General features: G+C 41.2%; 2 protein-coding genes across 3 annotated transcripts in view; both read left to right on the top strand.

Annotated features, from left to right (window-relative positions):
* The first annotated feature begins 372 nt into the window (after positions 1–372).
* Positions 373–8,642, top strand: mepceb (methylphosphate capping enzyme b). The gene is made up of 5 exons (XM_051105033.1): positions 373–910; positions 993–2,477; positions 4,710–4,928; positions 5,308–5,431; positions 8,142–8,642. The coding sequence occupies exons 2-5, from the start codon at positions 1,023–1,025 to the stop codon at positions 8,195–8,197; spliced, it is 1,854 nt and encodes a 617-aa protein (XP_050960990.1). The 5' UTR covers positions 373–910; positions 993–1,022; the 3' UTR covers positions 8,198–8,642.
* A 2,818-nt stretch (positions 8,643–11,460) lies between these two features.
* Positions 11,461–18,280, top strand: part of dlg4b (discs, large homolog 4b (Drosophila)) — a 34,502-nt gene continuing 27,682 nt past the window's right edge. The window contains exons 1-3 of one of the 2 annotated variants that reach the window (XM_051105028.1): positions 11,461–11,615; positions 11,766–11,885; positions 13,252–13,322. In XM_051105028.1, the coding sequence (XP_050960985.1) occupies positions 11,597–11,615; positions 11,766–11,885; positions 13,252–13,322 (210 nt within the window). In that variant the 5' untranslated portion in view covers positions 11,461–11,596. Of the gene's footprint in view, positions 11,616–11,765; positions 11,886–13,251; positions 13,323–17,056; positions 17,154–18,280 lie in introns of those variants that run through there. The other variant, XM_051105030.1, reaches the window with a different exon arrangement.

Genomic DNA, 18,280 nt, shown 5'->3' with positions numbered 1-18,280 from the left:
GCTAGTCGCTGTTATGAGCGTCAGTTTAGTGCTGAGGAACTCAGTCAGGGCTTGTTTACACATGTGACGGCTGCCTATGTCAAGTTCCTGACTGTTCGCTGAAGCAAAACGAAGGGATTTCCCCCAGACATAATTTCTAATTTAATGTACAAGGTCATTTTTGTCTTCAGCAAGTGATATTTGTTGATATGGATGATATTGAGTAGTTTGTGTCGGGTCAGCGCAGGCAGTCAGCTGGATACCTATTTAGCGAGGGGGGGGAGGTGACCGAGAGCACATGCCTTCGTTCCGAACTCCGCCATTGGTCATTCAGGGGGCCTTAGCGTATATCCTACGTTCTGATTGGCGGCCGCGGCTGTCCGTCAGTGTCGCTCCGCGCTGGGATATATAAGCCCGCGGGTCTGCTGTGCCACAGCGCGAGATGGAGCAGCGCGAGCTCACGCACTCTTGAACATTCGAGAGATCAAAGTCTGTTTTTAACCATCACTATTTTAGAGAGCACCTCTCATATTTACAGTAGCTCTAGTGCACGTGCAGCTGTGTTTGTACGCGGCGCAGTGAGCGCGGATGTGTCGCTTTATATAGTGCGCCGTGTGAGGTATTTTTGTGTGATTTTCGCGTTCGTATTTACTCACAGCGCGAGAAAGGCGGAGAAACGATCGCGCTTAGTAGTGTGTGTGTGTGTGTGTGTGTGTGTGTGTGTGAGGTAACGTTCGTGTGTGTTTGTGTCGGATAGGGGAGGGAGCTTTTGGGTCTCGCGTTTCTCTCGCATTATTCATAGGCAGTGGAGGATCCTCCTAGGGGCGGAGTTATTAAATGAGCAAGGCGTGGCGGTGTTAGATGAGTGACAGATGTAACACGTGGGTCACAAGCACATTAATGCAGCTAAAACTACACTGACTGTAGTCAAGTAAGTATGAAGAGTGACAAAATCACAACAAGTAGAACTTGATTCTTCAGTGTGCGTTTGCTAACTGTTGTGTTGTCTGCAGGATCCACACGGTCGCATTACAGGCTGATGGATGTGGGCCGTGATGTCCGTTCAGAGTGAGCTTCCGGCCGCCGGCGGGGGGAGTTTGCACGCCCACCCTCCGCCCATCGCCATCCAGGATGAGGTGACCGCTAACATGGTGCTAACCGAACTCACCGCCAATCACGTGACGCCCCAGGAAGGGCTCGGCGAGCAGATCAAAAACGGCCTGCAGTCGCGAGGCGAGACGACCCAGCTGCAGCTGCAGTCGCAGAAACTGAACAAGCGGCGCTACAGCATGAGCGTCGGGTTCAAACACCCGAGTCTCAGCAAACGCCGACGCCGCGCCAACTCCGAATGCGACCCCGTGCTGCCCTCCAACTTCCTGCTGGGCGGGAACATCTTCGATCCGTTGAACCTCAACAGCCTGTTGGACGAGGAGGTCAGCAAGGCGCTCAACGCCGAGACGCCCAAGTCGTCGCCGCTTCCCAGGAGAAACAGAGACCCGGTGGAGATCCTGATTCCTAAAGACATCACAGACCCTCTGAATTTGAGCGGGTGCGGCGGAGACGCCGCTACGGGCGTTTTGGTGTCGCCCTTGAAGAACAGGCGAAGACATCGCAACCGGCACCATCCGACCGGCGAGCCTTCGGACGGCGAGAAGGTAAAGGTCAACGAAGGGGCGGCGTCGGGCCCGCTGTTTCCTGTCGTTAGTTCGGCGCCTGAAAAGCTCGTGGAGGAGTCGCCGCGCCCTTACGAACTCAACACGTCAATCAACTGCCGTGACGAAGTGGTGCCGCCCATCCTCCCGCCGCGGCGACGGTCACACCCCTCCTCGTCTAGCTCCGCCCCTCAGGCGCAGCCGTCCAAACACAGGAAGCGCAGACGAACCTGCAGCCGTTCGGACCGCCTGTCCATCACGCCGACTCCGCCTGTCAGCCAGACGTTCCACACTCCGGTGGTGGGCGGGGTCTGCGGAGCCCCGCCTCTGAGGGCGGAGAAAACTCCGCAGCAGAAGCGCAGGACGCAGCGCAGCTTCCAGTACGGAAGCTACAGCCATTATTACGGTTACCGCACGCCGTCGCTGACCTCGGACCCGCGCCTGGTCGTGTTTAAACCCGAGTGGTTCCGCGGGAAAAAAGTCCTGGATGTGGGCTGCAACACGGGTCACGTGACCCTCGCCATCGCCAAATACTGGAGCCCCGAGCGCATCCTGGGCGTGGACGTCGACGACGCGCTGGTGCAGGTGGCCCGACAGAACCTGCGCTACTTCCTGTCGGAGCTGCGCGGATTGGACGAGAGCGGCAGGAGCCGGTCAGGTGAGGGGTCAGAGGTCGAGGCCGGAGGTCAGCTGGGGTTAGCGCCTCTGATGGGCCTGCAGCTGGACCACAGTCTAGCGTTACGCAGGTTTCCCGTCTCCTTCACGCGCTGCCGTGGACCCATCGCCGCACCTCCCATAATGCCTCACGTCCCGGGTGTGTTTCCTTCCAACATCCACTTCCTGAAGGTAATCTGTTTGTCTCCGATTTAAGGGAATAGTTGTCATCGTTTACTCACCCTCATGTCGTTCCAAACCCATTTCAATTTCTTCCTTCTGTTGAACACCGATGATGTTTTGAAGGATGTCGGTAACCAGCAACTGTTTGTTTCACAACATTCTTCAAAATATCTGCTTTTCTGTTGAACAGAAGAAATAAGCTCAGGTGAACTTCAGGTGAACTACCCCTTTAAACTGTCTTGAAGATAGGGCTAGTATCATTAAATAAACCTAAAATCATAACAATTGTTTTTTCTTGCTCAAAATAAAATATAAAATTAAATATAAGCTGAAATAGTGTATATGGGCCATTCTACAGAAACTGCTGTCCCGCAACCAAAAACACATTTAAACAGCATATAAGTATTCAAATCTTAGGTGTTTATTAAGATCCTTCTATTATCTATTGAAACTCATAATAATGCAATTAGTTTAAAAAAAAAGTAAAAAAAAATATATATATATATATATATGTATATGTATATGACTGGTTTATGATCAGTAAATATTCCTGTGTCCTTCTCTCACAGCTACATGGCGTAGATAGGTCTCATCATTTTGATGTAAATGTGTTCAAAAGTCTGAAAAATATGTGTGTAACTTTAAGGAACGCCACAAACACCTTTTTTCTGCATTGAAGCACACTTTTTTGTGAGTTATTCCGTAACGTTTATGTAGAATGCCTGAGCCTCAACCTGAGCATTTCAATGTGCAGATTGTCACTGACAGTGTACATATGATAAATAAACTTGAAATTGAATTTTATATGTGTACAGCTGTTCAGAGCTGTGTCAGCTAACCGTGTGCTGATTAGCATCTTTGAGCTAGCTTCAAAACCATCTAAAATTGTCACGTTTGGTGGAGTTTCAGTAGTGAAATCTTTGTTTTTTTGGGTGTTATCCTGTAGAACTGCCACGACCAAAACATGTCATCATTGTTTCAGTAGTGACAAAAGGGAACACACAATCATCATATTTGGGGGAAATAAACAAAATCTTAGTACACTTAGTACAGTGGTGTGGTTGATACCAAAGCATTACTGCCACTACCAAAACATGTTTTGTCAAAAATAAAGTATACTGAATTATCAACTAAGATGTTATGATAGGGTTAGGTTCAGTGTATATTCAAACTAATGGATCCTTAATTTTGAATGAGGACAATCAACTTTTTGCCTTTTACGAAGAACAATTGGAAAAAAAATCTCATAAATTACATTTGAAATATTGTTAAAAATGTAAATGTTATGGATTTACCTCTGAAAAAATGTTAATAAAATAGCAAAAATATATAATTACAATCCTGATGGAAGTAAAATCTTAATAGGTCAGTATAACTCTGTCTAATTAAATTATCATTACAAATTTGGGGAGAGGTAAATATTCCAAAACACTGTTACACTATATATACCTATATATGTCTAATATATAAAATGGACAAAAAACACAACTAAATTACTAAAACTTTAACTAAAATTGAAGTGAAAGTAAAAAAAATTAAATTAATTCTATATATGTATATATCAGCTATTTTAATCAATCATACTAAAAAAAGACTGAAAACCTTTATGTTACATATGTTGTATGCACATAAACTTGTATATATTTTGGATGATATAAAATAAGACTAAGTTAGTTTCCTCTCTGAGTTTGATGTTTGTAGTTTTGTCTTGAAGTGCAAATGTCTTCTGTGTGTTCAGCCACACCTTCTGAGTGTCAGGCTTTGACATGCCTGTGTGTGTGTGTGTGTGTGTGTGTGTGTGGACTTGTTTTTATATCCTTGTGGGGACCTAAACCTGAATACACACAGACTCATGGGGAGTCCCCACAAAGATAATAAACCAGACGTGTGTGTGTGTGTATCAGTTCATTCCCAGATTGATTTCATACTAGTCACCACTTAAACCTGCTAAGCAGCTGATGTTTATGTGTGTGTGTGTGTGTGTGTGTGTGTGTGTGTGTGTGTGTGTACTTTTTTTGCTACATTTGTTTTTGCCGGTCCCCACAATGTTAAAAAAGTATTAAAAATAGTAAATGATGTTTGTCTGAAAGTGTAACGATGCAAACATGTTTTCTGTGAGGGCTAGGTTTAGGGTTAGGGTTGGGTTAGGGGACAGACAATATCGTTTGGTCAGTATAAAATCTATAGAAGTCTATAGAAAGTCCCCACAATTCACAAAAACAAACGTGTGTGTGTGTTCAGGGCGACTATGTGCCGGACAGTGACGAGGCGGTGGCGTCCCAGTGTGCCGAATACGACGTCATCCTGTGTCTGAGTTTGACCAAGTGGGTTCATCTGAACTACGGTGACGCTGGGATCCAGAGACTGTTTCGGCGCATCTACAGACACCTGTCACCTGGAGGAGTGCTGATCCTCGAACCACAGCCCTGGAGCTCATACAGCCGCCGCAAGAGACTCACGGTAACGGCTCAAATACTCTGATACAGTGAGAATATGGAGGAGAAACAGCTCGGCTTTATTCAGAGACTTGAACTGAGCAGAAATATGAATTTTCTGCTGATGCTGATATTAATATGATGACATTCTGATGATTGTAATTTAAATCAATCACATCTTTAGAGCACAAAATGCACCAATGTTCCTCAAAAGATCCTGATGATCAGATTTGAGACTAAAAATTGATTCATGTAGAGTAAGCTTGTTTTCATCTTTGTAGTTCTCACTTTAATTTATGTTTAGGTTTTAACGGCAGTGACCTTTGACCCTGGTGTATAACAGCAGATGATTTAACAGACGTGATGTAGGATGTATCTGATCGTGTGTGTGTGTGTGTGTTCAGGAGGTGACGTACAGGAACTACAGGAGCATCAGACTGAAGCCGGATCAGTTCAGCTCCTTCCTGACGACTGATGTGGGCTTCAGCAGCTACGAGCTGATCGGGACGCCCCGCAGCGGCCCTAATGGTACCACACACTCATAATAAATGACGGCAGAAAATACACACGTCAGGTTCATTTCTACAGTGCTTCACACCACACAGACACTTTTAGAGCAGCTTCACAATAATGAACAGGAAAATCAGAGCCACTTAGGGGTGTGCAATATATGTGACCCTGGAGCACAAAACCAGTCTTAAGTCGCTGGGGTATATTTGTAGCAATAACCAACAATACATTGTGTGGGTCAAAATGATTGATTTTTATTTTATGGCAAAAATCATTAGGATATTAAGTAAAGATCATGTTCCATGAAGATATTTTGTAAAATTCTTACCGTAAATATATCAAAACATAATTTTTGATTAGTCATATGCATTGCTAAGAACTCCATTTGGACAAATTTAAAGATGATTTTCACAATATTTGTTTTTTTGTTTTTTGTTTTTGTTTTTTTGCCTCCTCAGATTCCAGATTTTCAAATAGTTGTATCTCAGCCAAATATTGTCCTATCATAACAAACCACACATCAATGGAAAGCTTATTAATTTAGATTTAAAATTATGTATAAATCTAAATTTTACAAAATTGCCCCTTATGACTGGTTTTGTGGTCCATGGTCACACATTTTAATAATGGTTTCAGTGTTTTTGTCCATATGATGAAAGTCAGTGTGGTCCAGAATGGTCTGATGTGTAATTTGACATTGAGTATATTGCAAAAACCAAACAAAACGCACCTGCAAAGTGCTCACGTTCATTACATGAAGTCTTGTAGGTTAGACGAGCGCACATGCGCATTAACAGTGTGTTCTTTCACTGCATGATTCACTCTGTTAAGTGCATTTAGAATAATGACAAAATTCGGGATATGAGGCCTAAAATGTATATATTTATGTAATTTCATATAGTTAATCAATATCACACAGAGTGCTGTTTTTCCTCCAAAAGTCAGTTTGATTACAAATGTGACATTCATTTCTACAACAGTTGAATAAGCAAGAAGTTAATTAGGAGACTTGCATTGTAGCCTGTTTATTTATTTCGCCAAAAAACACAGCCACAGCACTGTTTTGTGTCTCTGAGTAACATGACAGTGTTTCGTTCTTGAATGAATCAAACATTTAAATGATTCGGTTCAGTTGCAGTGACTCACTTATTAACTGTGACTTGCTGACACCTACTGGTGGTATCTTTTCTTTTTTAAATCATTTCAAATATCAGTAATCAACATTATCGAAACATTATTTATGCATTAACAGAGGTTAAAGGATGTCGCTCTGAGCTGCGTCAAACAGTGTGTAAACGCGTCTAAACACTTCAGATGCAGCTTCTGTGTTTGCTCTGCATTAGCAAGACATGTTTTGTTGATACTGATTTCATCAGCAGCCCAAAATGTCTTATTATTCATATTGACTGGTTAAATTTAAGAATTTGACTCAACAGATGATGTACACTTTTAGGAAAAATGGCTTTATAAAGGTTAAAATGCCCATGAAAGGTAAAAATCAATTTAAACTTATTGGAAAAGATTCATTTCTATCAGTGCTGTGAACTGATCACACAGAACATCAAAAACTCATGAGTCAGCTGTCCACGGTAGTCCTTAAGATACCAGCACAATAACACACTCCGCAAAATATCATCTAAATATCATTGTCAGTAAAATCCCAGAAAATCCCGAGATCATTTTTTTGTCAGTATCGCACACCTTTAGTGGCACTGTGGCAAAACTTTGCATTTGGGAATCAGTGGTTTCAGTTATAATTACACCTTCAGTTCTTCAGTATTCACTATAAACGCTCCAGTTACAAGTGTGAACATCACTGTAATTCAGCTTGATTTCTAGTGTTCGCATGTGAATCAGGGGCTTTTATTCTGAATTCTGAGGAAGTGAGCATAAACTGAGCCGAGGATACGACACTCCTATCGGCGTTTATTAAGCAATAAATAAGTTCATATCAAGATGATCAGTATGAGATCAACCCTGTGTAGTGTTTATTGATTACTTAAACAGTAACCTGTTACTGATTACAAATGACATGAGGAAGTCAGTAGTTAGTAATGTAATCAATCGGATTACACATTTTAAGTAATCTAATCAGACTACTTATGGATCACTTTTGACCTTGTTTACTCTGAACAGGAGTACTTTGTACACACTGATAGAAAAATACAATTCTTTATCAAAACCATGAAGCGCATTAAACATGTTATGCAACACTTTCCCAGATGAGGATTTGTGAGTTGATGAAAAGCTAATACTAAATAAAATGATAAAAATGTGAAATAAAAACAATAAAAAACACCTACTAAAGTCAATAAATTATGAATAGATTAAATATGGTTTACTGTTCATTGGACCCTGGACCAGTAAACCATTTATGAAGGTCAATCTGAGGGTGCAAAAAAATCTAAATATTGAGAAAATCACCTTTAAAGTTGTCCAAAAGTTCTTAGCAATGCATATTACTAAACAAAAATTAAGTTTTGATGTATTTACGGTAGGAAATTTACAAAATGTCTTCATGGAACATGAACTTAATATCTTAATGATTTTTTGGCATAAAAGAAAAATTCATAATTTTGACTCATGCAGTGTATTGTTGGCTATTGCTACAAATATACACGTGATGGTTTTGTGCTCCAGGTTCACAGATAATACAGTAAATAATTAAACACATACACTCATCAGGATTTATGAAACATGTTTGATTCTGCTCTGGTTTCTCATTCAGGACTTCAGAGGTCAATTTACCTGTTCCATAAAGGCCCCGCCTCCAGCAGGAAGTGAGGCAGCCGGCGTTGGAGTCGTGATGTGATCTTCTGATTGAACGCAGACACTTGTGGTTTTGTAGCGTTGTGCTTCTAAGGTTTGTTTCTTCCTGTGCCCTATGGAGGGAGCGCCGGACTACTTCCTGTTTGCTCCGTTCTGAACTCTTATGCGTGCCAGAGTTTGCTGCAGCGTTGACTGTTTGACCTCTGACCTCAGACCGGCTGTGAGTGGTGGCTGGTTCGGTCACATGGACGTCCGTGTGTTCATCTGTACGTTTGAATCGACGACACAGACTGAGTGACGTTTCCTAATTCTAACGAACACACACGTGAACGCTCTCGTACGCGCGCGCGTGTGTTCAGGACGCTCTTCGTGGCTTCGTTCCGCAGCTGACTGAGGTTCATATCTGATATTTTTGATCTGAGCCGCTTCCACATGCGAATAAATCTGATGTGTTTCTGATCTTCTTTGTCTTTCAGTCTGATTCAGTCCTGCTGAAAAATGTTTTCTACCCTAAAGTTTATGAACCTTCAAGTGATCGTTCTGAATTGTGTGAATTCTGAATGACTTTCACATTTGTGACCCTGGAGCACAACACCAGTCTTAAGTATCACAGGTATATTTGTAGCAATAGACAACAATCCAAATTATGAATTTTTCTTTTATGCCAAAAATCATTCAGATATTAAGATCATGTTCCATAAAGATATTTTGTAAATTTCCTACCGTAAATATATCAAAACTTCATTTTTGATTATTAATATGCATTGCTAAGAACTTCATTTGGACAACTTCAAAGATGATTTTCTCAATGTATCATAAATGACGATATATCATAACAAACCATACATCAATGGAAAGCTCATTTATTCAGTTTTCAGTTTATGTATAAATGTCAGTTTAAAAAAAATGCCACTTACGACTGGTTTTGTGGTCCACGGTCAAATATATTAATAATTGTTTCAGTGTTTTTGTCCATATAATGAGTCAGTGGGGTCCAAAATGGTTTGGTTCCCAACATTCTTCAAACCTTCTGAGAAACAGATTTTTGGAGCAAATGAGAACAGAATGATCATGTTTGGCTGAATGATCCTATTAATGAAACTGAAAACTCAGATGAGTTATTTCTGTAGTGCTTCATACAGTACAGATCATCTCAAAACAACTTCACAGTGATAAACAGCAAAATAAGTGTTAATGCTGAAAAATTCATCAGTTATGAAACAAACTCGGTTGCAGCTGTCATTATTCAGATCACTAAAACAGAACGTCTGCAGATCAAATGGCCTGTTGTTAAAAATAGCCGCATGACAGTCCAGACGAGACTTTATTTCTAAAGATAGAAGCATTAGCAGGTCTATACAACCTGTTTGAAGACTGTGTGTGTGTGTCACCAAGAGAGGGCAGCAGAGCTGTTGGTCTTTCAGAAATCACTCTCCAGCATCATGATGTTCACACACACACACACACACACACACACAATTGTGCAGACGTGATTAATAATAAAAATAAATGTGACACCTTGACACTGATGTGTATTAAAGGAGTAGTTCACTTCCAGAAAATCATCTTGTCATCCAAGATCTTCATGCTTTTTAATTTTTCAGAAATTATGTTTTTTGAGTTAAACATTTCAGCATTTTTCTCCATATAATGGACTGATATGGTGCTGTGAGTTTGAACTTCCAAAATGTAGTTTAAATGCGGCTTCAAAGGCTCTAAACGATCCCAGCCGAGGAAGAAGGGTCTTATCTAGTGAAGCAAATTACAATTTATATACTTTTTAACCTCAAATGCTCGTCTTGTCTAGCTCTGGAATGCGCATGCATTGCTTCAATACAGTTAGGTTATGTCAAAAAACTCCCATTTTCTAACTTCAAAATCACCCTACATCGCTGCAGAAGTACAGACCCAATGTTTACAAAGTGAATGTGCAAAGAAGATCAAACACCCTTAACAAAATAAGGTAAAACAGCAATGATGCTTTTGAAGTTGGAGAAGAAAATAAGATGAGAGTTTTTAGACGTACCCTAACTATATTGAATTGAATCAGATGCATGCGCATTGCAGAGCTAGACAAGACAAGCATTTGAGGTTAAGAAGTATATAAATTGTCTTCTTTTTTTTTTTAAGAAAATGACCAATTGTTTCGCTAGATAAGACCCTTCTTCCTCAGCTGGGATCGTTTAGAGCCTTTGAAGCTGCATTTAAACTACATTTTGGAAGTTCAAACACCATATATTATATGAAGAACATTCCTGAAATGTTTTCCTCAAAAAACATAATTTCTCATCGACTGAAGAAAGAAAGACATGAACATCTTGGATGACAAGGGGGTGAGTACATGATCTGTAAATTTTTGTTCTGGAAGTGAACTACTGCTTTAAAGGGGTCATCGGATGCCCATTTTGCCCATGTTAATGAAAAGTCTCTAATATACTTTGGTTAAAAATTCTCAATGGTTGTGTAAACGACACCCTTTTTACCTTGACAAAATCAGCTCTGCAAAAATCATCTCATTCTAAGAGGTTGTTCCTTTAAATGCAAATGAGCTCTGCTCACCCCGCCCCTCTCTTCTCTCTGTGGAGTGACGAGCCTGTTTATTTTAGCTGTGTTTAGCCGTTAAACTTCCTAACTACCACGTTATTAGGAAAGGTGATCGCAAAGATTCATAATAAACCCCTTATAGTCACTTCTGCTGTAAGTGAAGCTGGATCACGAATGATTTGTGTGAACATAGACGGATATATGTAGATCAGGAGGTTCATTCCCTTCACAAACAAACGTAATCCACTGCATCTTCAGCGGCTCAGATGTCGGGAGTAAATGACGACCACTATGTTCATTATTACATCCAGCAACACAACACCTCAATCGCTCAATCGGAGATATTCCTGTATAACTTACATCCCTGCTCCGGCATCAAAACAAAGAGGTCGGACTGTTACAGCTGATCTGAGGTAAGACGCTCATGTCAATCAACTATGGTGGGAGTGGCCTCTGTCATGTGACGCCACAACGACAGTCATCTGAGAACGGCTCGATTTGAAAAAGGGGATATTATTTTTACAGATTAATTAAAAACCACTGCATGGATTTTTATCATTATAGGGTAGATTTGTACATACACTGTTTGTACTGTAGTCATGAGTGAGTGTGTGTTGAGGACGGGTGTGTTTTAAGCCGAGTCAGATCCACAGAGCAGAAGATCACAGAGACTCTGGAGGAAACATCATATCAGTGAGTCTCGTTCACACACTGTCCTGATGAATGGTGTGCTTGATTGACAGATGGCCAGGCTGAACTACATCTCCCAGCAGGCCGCGGGGCAGCAGCTCAAAGCCCTAAAGAGGTTTAAGTTCAGAGGATCAAACGACAGCTGGAGACGGACACACATCAGAGACAAGGACAGCAGACATGCCTCTCAAACGAGAAGGTGAGACACGTTCAGCTCTCAGTGTGTGTGAATGTGTGTGTGTGAGATGGTTCAGGTCTGTCTGTGATGTGCTGCTGGTGTGTGTCATGTTCAGGGTTACAGTGACACGTTTCACTCTGTTACATGTGTGTTTAATGCTGTGTGTGTCAGATACGGAGCGAGCGCTGCAGGCGATGGAAGCCTGTCAATCAGCAGGTGATGAAGGTTTCAGGAGTCGTGCTGAGAGACTCTTGACCATCTTTCAGAGTGACCTGTTTCAGGCTCTGCTGGGTGAGTAACACACACACACACACACACACACACTCATAGAGCTAATCAGCGGCGAGTGGCGGTGTGAACTCTCTATATTTAGTGTGTAATCTGTCATTGGGAGATTTACACACGTCACATCATCAGATTAGAGAGGTCACCGGAGGCGGGGCTTGGCAGGTGAGCGGCGTGCGATTGGTCGCTGAGGATGAATGGAGCTGTCAGTCAGCGTCAGGATTCCCTGCTGGCAGACGAGACGCTTTTAATTCACACGCAGACACGAGCGGATCATAACACGCTGACATGTTTCATATGAATCTGTTCATAATCCTCTAAACAAACACATCGGAATTACACTACCGGACAGAAGTGTGGAATCATTAAGATTTCTAATGTTTCAAGGCTGCATTTATTTGATCAAAATACAGGAAAAACTGTGAAGTATTATTACAATTTGTGTAGATGTGTTAAAACTTATTTCTCATTACTCCAGTCTTCAGCAGTGTTGTAGGGCTGTCAAATGATTAATCGCAATTAATCACATACAAAATAAAAGTTTTAGTTTGCCTGTGTAATTATTATGTATATATAAATGCACACAAATTAATATTTTATATGTTTAAGAGAAATTATGTTATGTTCAAAAAATATTTTTATTTATATATAATATAAATGATAAAAAAATAATAAATACATATACTTATAAATATTTCTTAAATATATACATGCATGTGTTTGTGTTTATATATACATAATAATTACACAGGCAAACTCAGACTTTTATTTTGTATACAATTAATTGTGATTAATTGTTTGACAGCCCTACAGTGTTGCCAAAACCACGGTTTCCTGCAGAATTGGGCTACTTTAACACTGCTAACACTGGTTGTTTTTCATGTCTGCGGGTTGAAGTGACCTCAACAACATAATGTTTAGCCCCTGGAATGCTCAAGTTACCAGGGGAATTTACGAAAAACGTGTATTTTACCCTCTGGTATGCAATTTTTACCGGGGGACGCCCCTCAAAACGTGACTGGGCTACTTCTGGGCTACTACTTTCTAGTCTTGAGTAGTAATTGGGTGGGTTTAGTTGTGAAAACCTGGCAACCAATGCTGATTTGCTGCTCAACAAACATTTCTGATTATTAGCAATGTTGAAAACAGTTCGGAAACCGTCATGTATTTTGTTTTTCAGGATTCACAGATGAATAGAAAGTTGAGAAGAACAGCATTTCTTTTTGTAACATTATAAATGTCTTTACCGGCACTTTTGATCCATTTAATGAAGCCTTGATGAATAAAAGTGTTCATTTCTTACTGACCCCAAACATCTGAATTCTGAAGTGTGTTTCTGGTCTTTAATATGAAGTGTGTGTTTCTTCCATAGATATTCAGGAGTTTTATGAGCTGACGGTGTTTGAGAATCAGACGGGAGGTCGAGTGCTCACACCGGGACTGGTGAGTGTGTGTTTGTGTACCTACTCTAACACATTTTGGGGACAAAACTGTATGTTTACTACAGCTGAAGTGCTGTTGAAGTACAGTGTTATTTAAAGAATGATTGCAGACGTCCACAAAACACTTAAGGACTGCTGACACTAAAAACCATAACTGTAATCATAACACTCACAATAATAACTACAACCATAAATTTAACTACAGCAATAATTATATAACTACAACGCCAAACGCTAATTATAATGATAATAACTACAGTTCATGTTAAATAAAAACGACTTTAGTGTGCATTTTGTTTTAGAAGCATTTGCTGCAGTGTTGTCATCTGTGGTTTTAAACGGCGGAGCTCTTTAATGCAGGATGGATCCTGATTGGCTGTCAGTGTTTTTATTGTTCATCAGATTGAAAAATACGCTCTGGTATGGAGATCATTGGTAGAATTGTGGTGTGAACTTCACTATATTTTGAACATCATTGTTGTAGTTCTTGTATTTGGTGTGAGCAGACCTTTATATCTTTATTTAGAACAGAACACAGATGAGTCGAAGGACAGAAAAAGTCTGAAATAAAACAAAAGGAGCGTCCCAATTCACATACTCGTTCACTATTCTATTCGGTGTCATTCTGTGGTATAAATAGCACGATTAGTGTGTCGCACCTACAATGACAACACCATGAAGTGCACTTCAAATACCTGCGTGATGCGCTTTACCAAAATAACACGCTGTTGAATATTAGACACTTCATGCGCTGAATGGTCACTGATTTCATCACGTAACAGAAGAGCATTTGAGAAACAGCATTGTTTTCAAACTGTAATTTCATATATTATATCCGAGGGCTTCAGAATCTGAGACCAGCAGTGAAACGCTTCTGTTTTTCATGTCTAGTCTAATGTCTGAATGTTTTGTCAAAATAATCATATGATTGTAAAGTTGAACTAAAATGAACAAAAGTTTGAGACAGTCTCAGTATTTGTAGTTGAATCTGTCGATCGTGTTCTCCAGGCTGATGTGAGATGATCCAGACAGCACTGAAACTCGTTTACTAACATTTGATCACCTACAAATCAGAGCTCAACACTGATCAAACTTTCACTGCCACAAAACATAAAAGAGTTGTTGTTTTTGACCCTTGTTATCTTGTATTGGCCTCAATTTTAGATACCGGTTCAATTTTACAATCCTCATTTACAATTTGCACAGCTAAAACTACTAACCTAACTAATTATACTGTTCAAATATTACTAAAGACAAGTGAACAGTCGATCAGTCAAAATCTGCAGTGGGACGGGGATCACACGGGACCCGGCGTAAATCTCACGAGAGCGTGCGGTGACATTCAGAGATTGAGCAAGAGCAGATATAAAACAGTCCTGCGCAGAACTCAAGAAACAGCTCTGCACACACACACACACACACTCAATAGAGCTGTTATTCACATTTTCTTGCACTTGAATGCTTTAAAATCACTTAAATGTTCAAATTGGCCAAGTGTATCTGTCTGTTAAAGCGCAAGAAGTCGTGAAAGAGATCATTTGGAGCTTCTCAACACTAACTTGATCTGAACAGTGATGTCAATATTAAGTTTACACTGGTCCAGGTATTAAAAATACTATAGTAAGCACTGCAGTGTTCCATAAATCCACCTTTTCCTTTAACACGGATGTAAGCCTGTGGGCGAGACTTCGGTTCGTTACCCGCTATAAGAAAATAACGAGAATAACGGTATGAATAACGGAATAATGGTGTGCGGTAAACAGTAAAACTGTTTCCACTATACAAGCCAGTGTGCTCATCATTACGATAATACTTTAATATTAGCAACTAGACTGAAGAGTTTGCAGAGAAACTTGAAGTTGTCTTTAAAAAGCTCAGCCAGAAAGTCTGAACAAGTTTTTAAGCTTGAAGTTTGCAGGTTTCCAGTTTGAAGTCGTGCGACATTTAAAATAGTTTAACGATTAAAGTTTGAATGTTTTCAGTGTTGTACCGTCCGTCAGAAAAACACTGACATAGAAAAACTATTGCTAGTGTATCTGGGGTGGTTGCTGAGGTACTCAGAGTGGTTGCTACCGGAGTTGCTAGGGTGCTGCATGCAGTTACTAAGGTACTCTGGGTAGTTGCTAACTTCCTGCTGTCGTTGCTAGGGTATTTACGGTGGTTGCTAAAGTGTTGCTATATGGTTGCTAGGATACCCAGGTTGGTTTCTAGGGCAGTTGCTAGAGTACCTGGGCTCTTTGCTAGGTTGTTGCTTTGCAGTTGCTATGGTACCCACGGTGGTTGCTAGGGTCTTTCTATATTGCTAATATGTTTCTAGCATGATTATCATGTTACTAACATGTTGTTAGCATGATTAGCATGTTGCTAACATGTTTCTAACATTATTTGCATTTTACTAGCATACTGCTAGCATGATTAGCATGTTGCTAACATGTTTCTGGCATTATTAGCATGTTACTGCCATGTTGTTAGTATGATTAACAAATTATTAGCCTGTTGCCAGCATGACTAGCACGTTGTTAACATGTTTCTAGCTTTTTAGCATGTTACTAGCATGTTGCTAGTATGATTAGTGAATAATTAGCCTGTTACCAGCATGATTAGCACATTGTTAACCTGTTTCTAGCAGTATTAACATGTTACTAGTATGATTAGCGAATTATTAGCCTGTTGTTAGCATTATTACCACATTGTTAACATGTTTCTAGCATTATTAGCATGATACTAGCATGTTGCTAGTATGATTAACAAATTATTAGTATGTTGCTAGCATGATTAGCAAGTTGCTAACATGTTTCTAGCATTATTAACATGTTACTAGTATGATTAGCGAATTTTTGGCCTGTTGCTAGCATTATTACCACATTGTTAATACGATTCTAGCATTATTAGCATGTTACTAGCATGTTGCTAGTATGATTAACAAATTATTAGCATGTTGCTAACATGATTAGCACGTTGTTAACATGTTTCTAGCATTATGAGCATGATACTAGCATGATTAGTGGGTTATTAGCCTGTTGCTAGCATGATTAGCAAGGTACCAGCGTGTTGTTAGCATGTTCTAACATGATTCTCATGCTGCTAGCATGTTGCTAGTATGTTTTAACCGGATTTAACACAATGCTGAGATGAATTTAAAAAATCTGCAAAAAAAAAAAAAAAAAAAAACCCAAACAGCTAAAAGAAGCTGATTTAGCAAGAGAAAGCTGTAAACCAGTTAAAAACCGCTCAAATCTTGACTTTCCAAACCAGTGGCGCGCGCACTTTTAAGCGCGCTCACATTCACTGATGCTCGGCGAAATTTCGCAGGCCAAATCCAGTCGAGTCCGTTTCGCGTGACGCCGGAAAACTTCACTTCGACTTCAGTGCAGGTGAGAAGCTCCGCGCGGCTCCGCAGATGAAGGATCCTCGGCTTCTTCTCGTCCCTCAACTTTGACCCCGCGCGTCAGTCGCGCTGCCGCACCGCTGCTCCACATGGTAACAGCCTCTGTCAGTCTCCATGGCAACTGCTCGTCAGTTGCCAGAGCAACAACAGTTGGCTGCCATGGCAACAGTAGTCACCCACCGCCTCTCCTCGCGTTTCCGCTCATGTTTTCACGCGCGTGTCGTTCTGTTGTTCTCGTCCCCCCACCCGTCTGTCTCTCCCGCGCGAGCTGTGAGACGGAGAGAGAGAGAGAGAGAGAGAGAGAGAGACAGTGAGTGAACGGGCGCTCGAGGAGGAGAGGAGGCTCGACCGGCGGAGGGAGAGAGCGGGGAGGGTGGGGGGGAATCAGCGCTTCTGTCGCCCCTCAGTCCTGACATGGACTGCCTGTGTATAGTGACCACTAAGGTAAGACCGCTGCAGCCCGCGCCCGCGCGTGTGAGTGTGCGTGTGTGTGAGGGAGCGAGTGCGTGTGCGCGCGACGTGTCTAAATACCGCAGCGTTCTCACGCGCGCGCGTTCCTTCGGCGCCGCTGTCTCGAGCTCTCGTCTCATTTATACAGCTGTGTGTGTGTGTGTGTGTGTGCAGCATCTCATCTTACTTTATATAACACACACTGTGTGAGTGTGTGTGTGTGTGTGTGTGAGTTGTGCTGCTCTTAAACTGTTCCTTCAGAACCAGCAGGTGTGTGTGAGCAGCTCATGTGTGTGTTTAGTGTTGCTGCTGATTTACACCTGTGTGTGTGTGTGTGTGTGTGTGTGTGTTTGGCCTGTTCATTAGGTGCATGTTGATGACGTGTTGTTACAGAGTTGTTAATTGACTTGTCCTGATCTAATGATCTTCATGTGGAGCGTTTAATGTGTTTATTAAGCCGTTTCCTTCATGGGCACTTTTAGATTTGACCAACAGCTCAAGATTAGGCTAGTTAGCGTGGGTTGGTTAGCTCCCGTCTGAAGAACATTCAGAACAATCTGTGACTATTTCTGTATGTTTTTGACACTGTCGTTAGCTGTGTTTTCATCCACATATTTTTATGTGAATTTTGGGATATTGCATAAAAAATGCTGCATCGAACACAAAGATGTGCAACATCCTAAACATGTGCATAAAAAACACGTGCACTTAACTGAGTCAGAGCATTTGTTTTATCCAGTAGGAAAACAGGCGCATAAACTACAGTGGAAACACATTTGTGGAATAGATTCCTTGATCAAAAGCGTCATGTGACTTTGCCTCAGCAGATCGTGTGACTGGATAACTGAACTAACCAGCGCATCCAATCTCATCGCACACCAGGGTTGCCAGGTTTTCACAACAAAACCCGGCCTATTGCTACTCAAAACTGGCCCAAAACTAGCCCGGTTGTGTTTCAAGGAGTTTTGTCTGGTAAAAATCGCATTCTGGGGGTAAAATACACAGTTCCTCCAGTAAAATTTGCATTCCAGGGGCTAAAAATCAGGTTATTGGGGTCACTTCAACCCGCGGCAACAGTGTTAAAGTAGCCTAATTTTGCATGAAAACTGTGGACTTGGCAA

This window comes from Labeo rohita, unplaced genomic scaffold, assembly GCF_022985175.1.
Source record: "Labeo rohita strain BAU-BD-2019 unplaced genomic scaffold, IGBB_LRoh.1.0 scaffold_87, whole genome shotgun sequence".
NCBI classification, from domain to species: Eukaryota; Metazoa; Chordata; class Actinopteri; order Cypriniformes; family Cyprinidae; genus Labeo; species Labeo rohita.
This window is presented reverse-complemented; position numbering and strand designations above follow the sequence as displayed.